Here is a 13,675-nt window from a genome sequence, read left to right as displayed (position 1 = left end):
TTCAATTCACGTATGGGATACGTGAACTGAGTTCACGTAGGTATCATCAATTTTAAAACTCCATTGTTGTACGCAAACTTAATTCACGTATGCGTACGTAAACCTAATTCACGTACAATCTGAATTTTCTTAATTTCATCAAGTACGTGAATTGGTTTCACGTAGACGTACGTGAACTTAGTTCACGTACGAAACCCAGATTTGAAAAAAAAATAACCAGCTCTAAAACACAGCAAAATACATACCTAGTTGATTTGAATCACTATAATGATGAAGATGATGAAAATGATGAAGATGTTCAAAATGATGAAGATGTTCAAAATGAGAAAATGATGAAGATGTATCAAAATGATTGAAGAATATTGAAGAAGATTGAAGTTGGTAGGTAATGAAGATGAAGAAGATGAAGATGATGAAGATAGAAAATGAGTGGTTAAAGTGAATATAGAGGGAAGGGTAGTTTGAGTATTTTGGAGTTTAAAAAAAATTGAGGGGTGTGGGAAGTAATTTGAGGGGTGTGGGAAGCAAAATTGTTGATTTTTTCAAAACAGATATAATTAAACAATACGAAAAACTCACTCTATTATGCATATGAATGAAACAGCAGAGAAAGGACTAAGGATTTCATGTTTGCAAGGACTACCGAGCTTCTATAGTTTATTAAGGGTTCGAGTAACAAGAAGCTTCTGGAATTCACCAACGAGCTTAGCGACACGGGATTCCACTCCGTTTCTAATTTCATTCAGATACTCCAGTCTCCATTCTTCATTGTCCAGTGAGTGAAGAAAGCACACCAACTATTCGACGTTTTGCTTCTGTGGCCATTTTTCACATTTTGGGCTGCAAAAGTTATTATCTTGGAAACTTGGCCATCTTCCACTTGTTTTTACTTTATAATAACTGCTTTTCTTTTCAAAACTGTGATCATGATGTTTTCCATGTTTTCCTTGGTACAACAGAAGGCTAAAAGGATACTACTGCAATAAGCTGTGTCTCAGTTTTCTCTGTTTCGGCAATGTCAACTTTGTATGGTACTCTGAGGATCAGAAGAAACATACTCCAACTTGCTCCTCGTATACGTGCCTTTTCTTCTCAAACCAAAACCAACGACACAATAAAACAGTTACTTTACCAATGCAACAAAAAGATTTCCCATTTGATTCGAACTGGTAGATTAACCGAAGCGAGGTCATTCTTCGATTCCATTACTAACCGAAACACAGTTACATGGAATTCCATGATCACTGGTTATGTTCAACGGAGAGAGATTTCAAAAGCACGCCAACTGTTTGATGAAATGCCCGACAAGGATATTGTGTCTTGGAACCTCATCATTTCGGGTTACTTTTCCTGCCGTGGAAGCAGGTTTGTAGAAGAAGGTAGAAAGCTGTTTGATCAAATGCCCCAAAGGGATTGTGTCTCTTGGAACACTGTCATCAGCGGCTACGCCAAGAATGGAAGGATGGATCAAGCTCTTGAGATTTTTAATTCTATGCCGCAACGGAATGTTGTGTCATCCAATGCTTTGATAAATGGGTTCTTGTTGAATGGTGACGTGGATTCTGCTGTTGGATTTTTTAGGACTATGCCAGAGAGGGATTCGGCTTCGCTTAGTGGTCTTATATCTGGACTTGTTAGGAATGGTGAGTTGAATATGGCTGCTTGGATTTTGATTGAGTATGGGAATGAGGGTAATGAGAAAGATGATTTGGTGTATGCTTATAATACTTTGATTGCAGGGTATGGTCAGAAAGGTATGGTTGAAGAGGCGCGGTGCCTTTTTGACGGGGTCATGAGTGATGGAAATGAGGGTCGAGGGAGATTTAGGAGAAATGTCGTATCATGGAATTCGATGATGATGTGTTATGTGAAAGCAGGAGATGTTGTCTCTGCCAGGGAACTCTTTGATAGGATGATGGAGCGGGATGTTTGTTCCTGGAACACCATGATCAGTGGCTATGTTCAAATATGTAATATGGAAGAGGCTTCAAAGCTTTTCTCAGAAATGACGAGTCCTGATGAACTTTCATGGAATTCAATAATATCTGGGTTTGCGCAGATTGGTGATTTGAAACGTGCTAAAGAGTTCTTTGAGAGGATGCCCCGCAGAAACCTGATCTCGTGGAACTCGCTAATAGCTGGCTACGAGAAAAACGAAGACCATAAGGGTGCTATTGAGCTATTTTCTCGGATGCAGCTTGAGGGTGAGAGGCCAGATAAACACACTTTGTCTTCAGTTCTCAGTGTGTGTACTGGATTGGTGGATCTTTACCTTGGTAAGCAGATACATCAGCTTGTCACTAAGACTGTTATTCCTGATTTGCCGATAAATAATTCTCTCATTACCATGTACTCGAGATGTGGGGCAATTGGTGATGCACGCGCAGTGTTTAATGAGATGAAACTTTGTAAAGATGTGATAACTTGGAATGCAATGATTGGAGGTTATGCATTTCATGGCTTTGCTGCAGTGGCTCTCGAGCTTTTTGAACGGATGAAGAGGCTTAAAATTAAACCTACCTATATAACCTTTATTTCGGTTTTGAACGCGTGTGCTCATGCAGGATTAGTTGAAGAAGGGAGGAGGCAATTCAATTCCATGATTAATGACTATGGCATTGAACCTCGGGTTGAACACTTTGCCTCCCTTGTGGACATCCTGGGACGGCAGGGTCAACTTCAAGAGGCTATGAATTTGATCAATAGCATGCCAGCTAAACCCGATAAGGCTGTCTGGGGTGCACTACTAGGGGGTTGTAGAGTGCATAATAATGTAGAATTGGCCCAAGTAGCTGCCAAAGCTTTGATCGGTCTTGAACCAGAAAGTTCAGCTCCTTATGTGTTGTTATATAATATGTATGCTGATTTAGGACAATGGGATGATGCCGATAGAGTGAGAATGTTGATGGAAGAAAAAAACATCAAGAAGCATGCAGGGTATAGTTGGTAGATTCTACCAATCGACAATGATAAGTTTCCATTTTAGAAAGACTTCAATCAGCAGTACATCGGATCATGCCATTGTTAGAATGTTAGAGATGCCCCCTATCAAGTTATCCATGTTCATACTGTCAGATAGGAAAATTTATCTTGACTGATTAAGTAGATTATGACATAAATGTTAATTTGACATGGAAGAAATAGTATGTCTTCTGGCAGAAATTTGGAGGTAAGAAAGTGGTAGTTTTTTGTTATTACTCTTGGATGGGTAAAATGTTGTGACTTTGTAGCGGCAAGCAACAATCACAAATATCATAACTTTTTTCCTGTTTCTTCTAATAGATCTATTTGCCAGTATTAGCTGCAAGGAACTCCAACCTTGAATGGCTGCAAGATTGGTATGTTATTACAAATTCGACTGCTTATTGACCAGATATTTCTTGATGAGATATGCGTCTGTTGGTTAATATATATCAAGTTACTAATCCAGTCCTCAATTTTTTAAATAACTTCCTTTTATGTTATATAAGTTAAAGCCTTTTTATATTAAGATGCATCTGTTGGTTAATATATATCAAGTTACTAATCCAGTCCTCAATTTTTTAAATAACTTCCTTTTATGTTATATAAGTTAAAGCCTTTTTATATTAAGGTATGCTGATGTTTTTTTGATTTTATCCATTACACTTTGAAGATGAAGGATGAATACATATTTTGTTGGGAGGACTGAGGAAAAGTGAGTGTTCACAGCTATATATTTTTGGGATATTACAGACTATTTTTTGTGGATTTTCTTGTCATATATATTCTTTGTGTACATCTATTATCCATTATATATTGTATTAAGTTGAGTTATGATTTTATGAGTGCTTCACATTTCCTATTCCCTTTTCAAATCTGTGTTTGCCTTGAACACGTGTTCTAATATAGTGTTTGTCCCAACAATAATTTTATATGCTGTAGGTTGATTTATTTCTTACAAGTAACTGTTGAAATTTGCTATGTTTTACTATTTTTATGATTTATTACTTCATCTATTTTTAATGACTTTTGTGCCTCATTTATTCCACTTTGTATATCTATGTCTATGAGGTTTGTGACAAATTTTGAAAAACAAAGCAAATCCTTTGTGAGCTGATTTGATACTAACATCTGCATGTCATGTTATATTAATACGTGATTACCTTTCATCTGTGTAGTGTTCTCCAGTTTTCTTGTTGCTCTTTGTTGACTGTATATATATATATATATATATATATATATATATATATATATATATATATATATATTTGTCTAATCTTGATAGTTCTCATGCAGTTATGATCAACATTGACTGATATTATTTCTGTGAAACAGTTTTTTGAGATGAACCGTGATGATGCGATTAGTGCACTAAAGATTTATGTTTCTCTTTGTTGACTGTATATATATATATATATATATATATATATATATATATATATATATATATCTCTAGCCCAATTCACGAAGTTTCACTTGGTGGGATGGTTTGGTTTTTAATGTTTGGTCACTGTTCTTATTTCCTTTACACCTCATCTGTTTTGCCAATGCAGTGAAGTCTTTTCCAAAAGACGATCCTACTAAACCATTCAGACTGACTGCTTTTGTGGGCTACAAGGCTGGGATGATCCACATAGTGAGAGAGGTTGAGAATCAAAGAAGAAGGCTTTCACTAAGTATTCAAAAAAAATATGAAACTGAGGGAGGAAAGAAAGATATCGGATCCCAGCTCGAGAAATTGAAAAAGTATGCCACTGTCATTCGTGTTCTTGCTCATACTCCGGTACTAAAAATGTTTTTGTTTTTTTGGTTCTTTATGTTAACTTTTTTACAACCTTTTTTTCAACAAAAAATATGTGAGGCATACCAGTGCTTGTTCTTCTGTAACCATGCAGACTTAATTCGGATTCAAATGGAACATGTTAATCTTATGGTGTTCTTATTATAATAAATCTAGCCTATTGTGTTATATTTATTTTGTTTAAATGTTAGTCATGTTAATTTTTTTAAAAATTAAAAGTTGTAGGGATATTATTTTTACTGGACTTAATAACTACCACTGTTATTGTTGAAATATAATGCCATTTCTTTGTTTACTGAAGATAAGGAAGTTGAACGGGCTAAAACAAAAGGAAGCTCGTTTGATGGAGATCCAAGGTAATGGTGGAACTATAAGCCAAAACGTGGACTATGCATACAGTTTCTTTGAGAAGCAAATCTCAGTGGATGCTATTTTCCAGAAAGATGTGATGATAGATATAATTGGAGTGACTAAAGGTAAAGGTTATGAAGGTGTTTTCACTCGTTGGGGTGTCATTTGCCTTCCAAGAAAGACACACAAAGGTCTCAGGAAGGTTGCTTGTATTGGTGCGTGGCACCTTGCTCGTGTTTCTTTCACAGTTGCTAGGGCTGGTCAGAATGGATACCATCATCGCACTGAGTTGAATAAAAAGATCTACAAGGTTTGCAAGTCGGACCAAGAGTTGCATACAGCCATCATTGAATATGACAGGTATGGTTGTCGAAGTGCCAATAAATTGTGTGTTCATATGGAAATGTCATGTTAATCTTAGGAAATGTCAAAAGTGTTCATATTTGATTGCATTATTTGATTCTGCAATATTGATCACCTTTCCTAAATACAGTACGGAGAAAGATATTACTCCTATGGGTGGTTTCCCTCATTGTGGTGTGGTGAAGCGTGATTATCTTATGATTAAGGGAGGCTGTGTTGGACCAAAGAAACGGGCTGTTACTCTTCGTCAGTCACTACTCAAGCAGACATCTTGATCGACTCTTGAAGATATCAAGCTGAAGTTCATTGACACCTCTTCCAAGTTCGGACATGGCCGCATCCAGACTACTCAGGAGAAACAGAAGTTTTATGATCGGTTGAAGGCGTAAGTTATTTTACTATGGCGACAGTTACCATTTCTATTGAGAAAACTCACATTGCCATCCGTTTTTGCACCAAAATAAGATATGTAGTGGTTTTTTTATTTGTTAGATTCAGTCGCTCTTTACATTTCTTCCTATTTGCTTTGGAACACTTGTATTTTTGCAGTTTGATTTTTATGATCTACATTTTGATGGTTTTGGATTATTCTATTCTTTGTTTTTATTTATACTATTCTCTATTTGGTTTAGTAGGACGAATTTGCTAGTTAGTGGGAAGAGCTGGGAACGAAACAATACACTAATTGTGTTACATTGATGACAATTTCATTAAAGATTAAAGAAAGTTTGTTAACAAATTAAAAGTCTAGACAACATAAACATAAAGTGGAGTTTGAAAATTTTCTATTCACTTACGATCCAAATTATAAATAATATATTAAACTAAATAATGAGGAGTTTGGTTGGTCTCCTATATAAGCTTTAAGAAAGACATTGTTAGCAAATTTCAAACCCTTACGCATAACAGAAAATAACCCGTGAGCAGCTAACAACAACTAGTATATAACTATTCTATTAATATTAAGTTTATAATAACCTCTATCTACACATTAAGTTTATAACAATCTCTACCTACTGTGTGAACATTAAATTTATAACAACCACTAAATAGGGGTGTTCAATGAACATCAAATATAGGTAAATTGAAACCTCCACTTAACGTCTTGAATAACATCACACTAATATTGCTAAAATTAACAATTCCTTGATTTTTTTTTTCTAACGTCAACACATCTACAATCACATTTTCATACACATCAATAATATTTCTTTCCAACCACTCGTAAAATGGTACATAATTAGAATCATGCAAATTAAATATCAAACCTAAAGAGAAAGCAAACCAAACTAATTTTAACTAGTGACACTCCATAAAAAAGATACAAAATTGTCTTATGAATCATAAACGATTCCCTTTTAAATAGATATTTTTTACTTGTATTTGTATAAATAAAATCTTCCGAACAAAATAAATGTGTCTTAAAATATTTTTTATTTCAGTCTTTAAAAAGTGTTGGTGACATTTATGCTACCTTTTTAGTTGAGAATAGTAGTAACAATACTTCCAACTTAATATTGTGAAAATACTGTTGCTTAAATTTAATATGTGGTCCTTAATTATTATGTTGTCCTTATGAATCCATGCAACGCACATGGAACTGGATATATGAAAACTTGGTCATACATAAAAAATGATATGTGAAAACTTTAAAAACTCCATAAAACACACGTTTTGCTGCATTTGAAAATATTTTTTTATGTAGCTCTGTCTACAAAAAGGTTTGGTCATTAATGCAGTGTTCTAGATTTATTTTCCAACTATGAGTACCAAATATAGCTAGGAGTGTTTTTATTTTAATTGTTATGGATTTGGCGTGCTTCAACAATGCAATACACTCAATTAAGACAATTCTTTTGCCGTTATTTATTTTTTAAGACAATTAAATTTTATAAATGATAATTTGACATGAGATGTTTGGATGTCCACAACTAATTTTTCTTTAAAAAAATATTTAATGACTATATAATTGAGTTTCTTATGAAATAATTTTTTTGCATTTTCTCATTATAATTAGAGTTTATGAATTTTTTTTTCTTCACAATTTTGACTTTTTTTAAAAAATATTTTTATTTTTTCATTATAATTAATTAGATACGACATCATAAATCACGTTCATATTTTACTTTCTCCATCCACTATGATCAAATACAAAAAATAAAACTGAATTCTCTATAGTCAAATAACTATGTAGTCCTATTATCTAATATATTAGAATATTTTGATTAAAATTAAACCATCTATATTTAAAATTTAATAAAAATTAAATATATGATTGATCATTCGTTGAAATTCGATAATTAAACTCTGCTTTTTTTTTCTTTTTTCTTTGACAGTAGATAGTAGATTTTTCAAGAAAACACCAACGTACTCCTTCCTTTGGGATGGGAAACGATTAACGAGTACTCCCTACTAAATTCATAGTGAGGACCCACTAAGTCAAAATACATTGTCATGGCTGATTATATATATAACTTTTGTAGCATGCACAACAAAAATTTGTGAAAAGTTGGTACACTTACAAAAACTCTATTCTTTATATTCTTTAAAGAAAATGAAAAGCCTTATGAAAAATAAGTTTTATAGTAATTTTTGGGGTTAGTAATACATGTTGTGAAATGTCTAAAATAATATAATTAATAGTATGAGTTTAGATATTAGAATGATATTATGAAAAAAACAAATAAAGCTCGATTTCTATTATATTTTAAAATATTTAATGTCCAAAACACTTCTACTTTTATGTAACACAAATACATTTTACTTTTGACTTCCTCTACTCAAATATTTATCATTTTTCTACCATTTCAATGATTATCACCATTTTTTTTTGGTAACTACCTCGTATCAAAACCGTATTTTTTAATAAATACTTTTTATTGGATGATAATCGCTTTTGTCTATCTCTTTTTCCTTAATTTTTCTAATAGAACATTACATAATCAAAAACATAGTTTTCAAACATATAAATATTTAAATATAATACCGTGAAAAATATTTCAAGAGCATTCTGATGATCTTATATACATTTTCGGACAGTTCTTAAGAATCAATAATAGGATATCAATTTATTCGATTTTTACAATTAGAATTCGACCTTAGTTGTCCCAATTTGTGGGGCTACTTTTACACAAATATTGTTATATATGTTAACTACAGTAAAAAAACAACAGTTGATGATCCCTTTTCGAGTTCCTTTGTTCTACTTCATGGACGAAAGAGGATACTTAGATCTAGTACTCCACCACTACTTGAATATCCTCAATTTTTCGAGACATGCACATTGAGATTACACAAATTTAATAATATTTAAGATACATATCTCTAGAGATAGAAATAAATTATCTACCTTTCACTGAATGTGATGATAATCATATTAGTGTATTTATGAGTTATATCAACGATTAAAATACAAAGTTTAAATGAGAGAAATTCTTCAATTAAATAGAGATAGAGAGAAAACCATAAAATTTAGAAGATTAAAAATAGATAATACTTATCGCCTCACTAATCTTAGAAGGTGAAAATCTTACCAATTTTTTTTTTCCGAAAAAATGGTCCTATATTTCAGGGATATTTTTTGAACAACAAAAAAGCCCATGTCAGTAACACAATTTCAGGTAAATTCAAACTTATTTACGTTGAGAGTGTGGGGGTGGTGTGTGAGGGAGGTGGGGGGCTTTGAGCATTTTCCTAAAGCGTATTTTGGATCCGAAGCCCATTCATTTTTGGGTGGTAGAAGCCCATTATTTTTTAGGACACAAAAACAAAGAAAGTGTGCTGAGCGAGCTATATATAAAGCTAGAGGCTGTTTGTCCAACAAACCCTCAAATCATTTCGTCTCCATCTGCTTCTTTCGGCGCCGGTAAGCCTTCTCTGTTCTTAGATCTGCTAACTGCTCTTTGTTTTACGATCGATCTGTTTAATATTTACTCTGTATTGCTTTATTATGTTCATTATTCTCTTTCATTAATCACCAATTCTTATATTTCGAGTTTAACAGTGTTGAAGTAAGAAATCATGTCTCATCGGAAATTCGAGCACCCTAGACACGGATCTCTCGGCTTTCTCCCAAGGAAGCGAGCTTCTCGTCATCGCGGAAAAGGTTATCCATCTTTTTTTTAAATATTATTCACTGAAACTTTCTTCGAATTTTAAATTACGTTTTTATTTTCTTTCAAAAGTAATAGATCTAAACTCAACGAATAAAATAATTGAATCTGAACATTGTGTTTCGGTGCATCATTATGTTAGTGCCATTTCCTCTCTGATGATTGGAATTTCTTCCATTAAGATATTGTTAATCAAGGCTGGAATCTCAAAAACGGCTCATCTATTCTTAATCCTATATAGGATTTTGGTATGGAATACAAATGAGTTAGAGAATTGGCATTGATTTGCCATAGGCCTTTGGTTTGGAAGCGTTTCCTTATCACTGCTCGAAATTGGTGCTCTCATGAAACATGCACTGAGATATACTTTTTTAACAATTGTTTTTATCCGATCTAAAGCTTTCTCTCTACCACATTTAAAAAAAAGAGTAATAGTTTAAACATATATTTAATTATTTTAGTTGTTTTTAAACTTATATTGCCTTTTTGGAAATGTGAAGACATTAAGATTTTCATTTGTCACATTAGCCGTCTTCCAGATTTTACCGATTTTTCTCATAACGGATTTTATGTTTGTCTATTATTTTTTTAAAAATATATTCGTTCATTCTCTCATGAATATGATTTTTTATAGCTTTTTTCTGGTAGGGTATGTTGATGTAAATTTGATTTCGTCCATACTTGAAAATAAATGTATATTTTGGTGATAGGACTGATAAAGTGACTGTTCACAATTATATATTTTGGATTAGTTTCAGACTGTTTTTTGTGGATTTTTCTTGTCATATATTCGTCATCTACATTATAATGAGGTGTATAATATAATATAGATCTATTTATCTTTCAATCTGCATATATTTATGGGAAGTTGTTGCTCTCATTATTGATGTACTCAGACGTGATTTTTTAGGAATTGTTTTTTATCAGATAAAAAACATTCCATTGTACTCCTATGTTTTTTTTTGTAATTGTGTATTATGCTTCACTGGTTGTTGACTATTTTAGACATTTTTCAACTTATATTGTGTAAATGAAAAATGTGGACATTAAACTTTTAATTTGTAATGTATATTAACGGATTTTATAAGTTAAACAACATTGTTTTTTTTTTATATTTATTGAGTTTTTGACTAAGCTCAGTGTTTTTATTAGTTTAAACTTGTATGCCTCAATTTTCCTTGCTCTATCCGTCATCCTTTATGTTTGCAAGTTCTGTATTGCCTCAACTTGTATTGTCTTACGTTTTCTACGGAATCATGGTAAGAAAGTACCTGCCTGTCGCTTCTGGTTAAAACGTAATCTATATTTAATTTGATCGACTTTCTGGGATCATATATTCATCTTTGTATATCTATGCTTAAGAGTTTGGTGACCTTTTCTGAAAAACAAATCAAATCATTTTTTTGCTGATTTAAACTAACATCTTAATGTTATATTGGTTCCTTCCGAGTGGTCCCCAGTTTTCCTGATGCTAATTGTTGACTGTATCTTACAATATCCCTATTTTAAATCATGAAATATCACCTGGTTGCATATTTTAGTTGTTAATGTTTGGTGTCTGTCCTTATTCCCTTGACAACTCATCTATTTTGTCACTGCAGTGAAGTCTTTTCCAAAAGATGATCCTACTAAACCATGTAGGTTGACTGCTTTTGTGGGCTACAAGGCTGGGATGACCCACATAGTGAGGGAAGTTGAGAAACCTGGATCAAGTAAGCATTATTTATTGGCATAATATAGATGTTCATCTTGAGTTAACTTTTTCCATGGTGCCTTGTATTTACATGTATCCTAAAGAGATTCCATGCTTTTGCAGAGCTTCATAAGAAAGAGACATGTGAAGCCGTCACCATCATTGAAACTCCTCCAATTGTTGTTGTTGGAGTGGTGGGATATGTGAAGACACCACAAGGCCTTCGCACACTGAATACTGTTTGGGCTCAACATCTTAGTGAAGATGTTAAAAGGCGATTTTACAAGAACTGGTGCAAATCAAAGAAGAAGGCTTTCGCCAAGTATTCAAAAAAATATGAAACTGAAGGAGGAAAGAAAGATATCGAATCCCAGCTTGAGAAAATGAAAAAATATGCCACCGTTATTCGTGTTCTTGCTCATACTCAGGTACCTAAAATAATCATGTTGGATTTTATTTTGGTTCTTGATTCAATGTGCAGATTTATATTGTAAATCTAGCATATTATGTTTTATTTACAAATTAAAAGTTGTTTGTATATTATTTTTACTTGACTATAATGGCAATTCTTTGTTTACTTCAGATAAGGAAATTGAATGGTCTAAAACAAAAGAAAGCTCATTTGATTGAGATCCAAGTTAATGGTGGAACTATAAACCAAAAAGTGGACTATGCATATAGTTTCTTTGAGAAGCAAATTCCAGTGGATGCTGTTTTCCAGAAAGATGAGATGATAGATATCATTGGAGTTACTAAAGGTAAAGGTTATGAAGGTGTTGTGACTCGTTGGGGCGTCACTCGTCTTCCACGAAAGACACATAGAGGTCTCAGGAAGGTTGCTTGTATAGGTGCCTGGCACCCTGCTCGTGTTTCTTTCACGGTCGCCAGGGCTGGTCAGAATGGATATCATCATCGTACTGAGTTGAATAAAAAGGTCTACAAGGTTGGCAAGTCTGACCAAGAGTCACATACAGCCATAACTGAATATGACAGGTATTGTCGTCGTAGTGCCAATTAATGGGGTGTGTGTGTTGTGTTGTATTTAGGTTATGTTAATCATAGGAAAGGTCTGGGAAGTGTTCATTTTTTTATTGCATTAGTTGATTCTGCAATATTGATAACCTTTTCCTAAATACAGGACGGAGAAGGATATTACTCCTATGGGTGGTTTCCCTCATTATGGTGTGGTGAAGCATGATTATCTTATGATCAAGGGAGGCTGTGTTGGACCAAAAAAGCGGGTTGTTACTCTTCGTCAGTCGCTGCTCAAGCAGACATCTCGATCAGCTCTTGAAGATATCAAACTGAAGTTCATCGACACCTCTTCCAAGTTTGGACATGGCCGCTTCCAGACTACTCAGGAGAAGCAGAAGTTTTATGGTCGGTTGAAGGCGTAATTTATTTTACTATGGTTCACTATAATTTCTGTTGAGAGAACTCGCCTTGCAATCAGTTTTTGTACCAAAATAAGTCATTTAGTGGTTTTCTTATTTGTTAGAGACAGATATGTGTTATTTGCTTTGGAGCAATTGTATTTTTGCTGATTTAGTTAAAACGGCTAAATGTTTGATGGTGATTACTATCGATGTTGTTTTCATCTAATGCTGTTTTGTTAGTGGTTATTCTGTTGATCAATTGTATTGATCTCGTGTTGTTTTGTTAGTGGTTATTACTGTTGAATGTGATATTCATAAAATGTTTGAACTCCTAATCTTTGATTTAACTTAAAATATGGTATTCATAAGATGTTTGGCAATTTAACTTAAAATATGGTGTTCAAAATTTGTTTGATTTAACTTGAATATGGTATTCATAAAATGTTTGTCAACTATCTTAGCAGCAGCTGATATTCTCTCTCTCCCATTCCCTCCTCCCCACGATTCCCTCTTCCAACCGTCCCTAATCATAGTTGATAGACCACCCCCTGTCCCTATCGCTCACGATTTCTTCACCCCCGCTGTATTTCTATAAGGTAAAATTGTCGCGCCTTTCATCACTGTCCCTGTATTTCTTGTGTTCATTGTCCAATCTAACTGTCTTTCTTTGGCACGCGACGACCTAGAATAGATTTCGTTTTGCTGTTTTTGCCAGCGCATATTGAGAAGCTTTGTGAGGAAACCCTAACTGATCGGCTCAAGTGCTTTACCATTACAGGTAAGATATCTTTCCATTCATGTATTATGTTGTATTCGATTATGTTTGATAAGATGAGGAATCCCACATTTGATAATCAAATTTTTTGTTCATATTCATCTTTTCATAATTTGTTCTCTTTGGTTAAATTGGGTTAAAAATGTGTAGTAGAACTTGTGGTCATAGTTAACTTAAATGTACAAGTTTGATTCTTCAACTTTATATTGCTTAATTCTCATTGCAAACCTTTCATTATATATA

At 33.5% G+C, this 13,675-nt stretch overlaps 3 protein-coding genes across 4 annotated transcripts; all 3 read left to right on the top strand.

The window, feature by feature from the left end:
- Positions 1 to 558: 558 nt before the first annotated feature.
- Positions 559 to 2,958, top strand: LOC105851052 (pentatricopeptide repeat-containing protein At1g62260, mitochondrial). 2 transcript variants are annotated; one of them, XM_012716926.3, is made up of 2 exons: positions 559 to 775; positions 960 to 2,958. In XM_012716926.3, the coding sequence occupies exon 2, from the start codon at positions 1,016 to 1,018 to the stop codon at positions 2,948 to 2,950; it is 1,935 nt and encodes a 644-aa protein (XP_012572380.1). In that variant the 5' UTR covers positions 559 to 775; positions 960 to 1,015; the 3' UTR covers positions 2,951 to 2,958. The 2 variants fall into 2 exon arrangements, with proteins under 2 accessions (XP_012572380.1, XP_012572379.1); XM_012716925.3 differs by having other exon boundaries at positions 559 to 848.
- A 324-nt stretch (positions 2,959 to 3,282) lies between these two features.
- Positions 3,283 to 6,084, top strand: LOC101508575 (large ribosomal subunit protein uL3y-like). The gene is made up of 5 exons (XM_012716927.3): positions 3,283 to 3,338; positions 3,635 to 3,676; positions 4,515 to 4,744; positions 5,064 to 5,473; positions 5,607 to 6,084. Coding segments are annotated over exons 2-5 (786 nt in total). The 5' UTR covers positions 3,283 to 3,338; positions 3,635 to 3,675; the 3' UTR covers positions 5,752 to 6,084.
- Positions 6,085 to 9,210: 3,126 nt separating this feature from the next.
- LOC101508255 (large ribosomal subunit protein uL3) lies at positions 9,211 to 12,903 on the top strand. Its single transcript, XM_004504685.4, has 6 exons — positions 9,211 to 9,341; positions 9,480 to 9,581; positions 11,190 to 11,300; positions 11,405 to 11,709; positions 11,865 to 12,274; positions 12,420 to 12,903. Exons 2-6 carry the CDS (start codon positions 9,497 to 9,499, stop codon positions 12,676 to 12,678), a joined length of 1,170 nt encoding a protein of 389 aa, XP_004504742.1. The 5' UTR covers positions 9,211 to 9,341; positions 9,480 to 9,496; the 3' UTR covers positions 12,679 to 12,903.
- The last annotated feature ends 772 nt before the right edge of the window (positions 12,904 to 13,675 follow it).

The sequence above is a fragment of the Cicer arietinum genome, chromosome 6 (assembly GCF_000331145.2).
Source record: "Cicer arietinum cultivar CDC Frontier isolate Library 1 chromosome 6, Cicar.CDCFrontier_v2.0, whole genome shotgun sequence".
Lineage (NCBI taxonomy): Eukaryota > Viridiplantae > Streptophyta > Magnoliopsida > Fabales > Fabaceae > Cicer > Cicer arietinum.
This window is presented reverse-complemented; position numbering and strand designations above follow the sequence as displayed.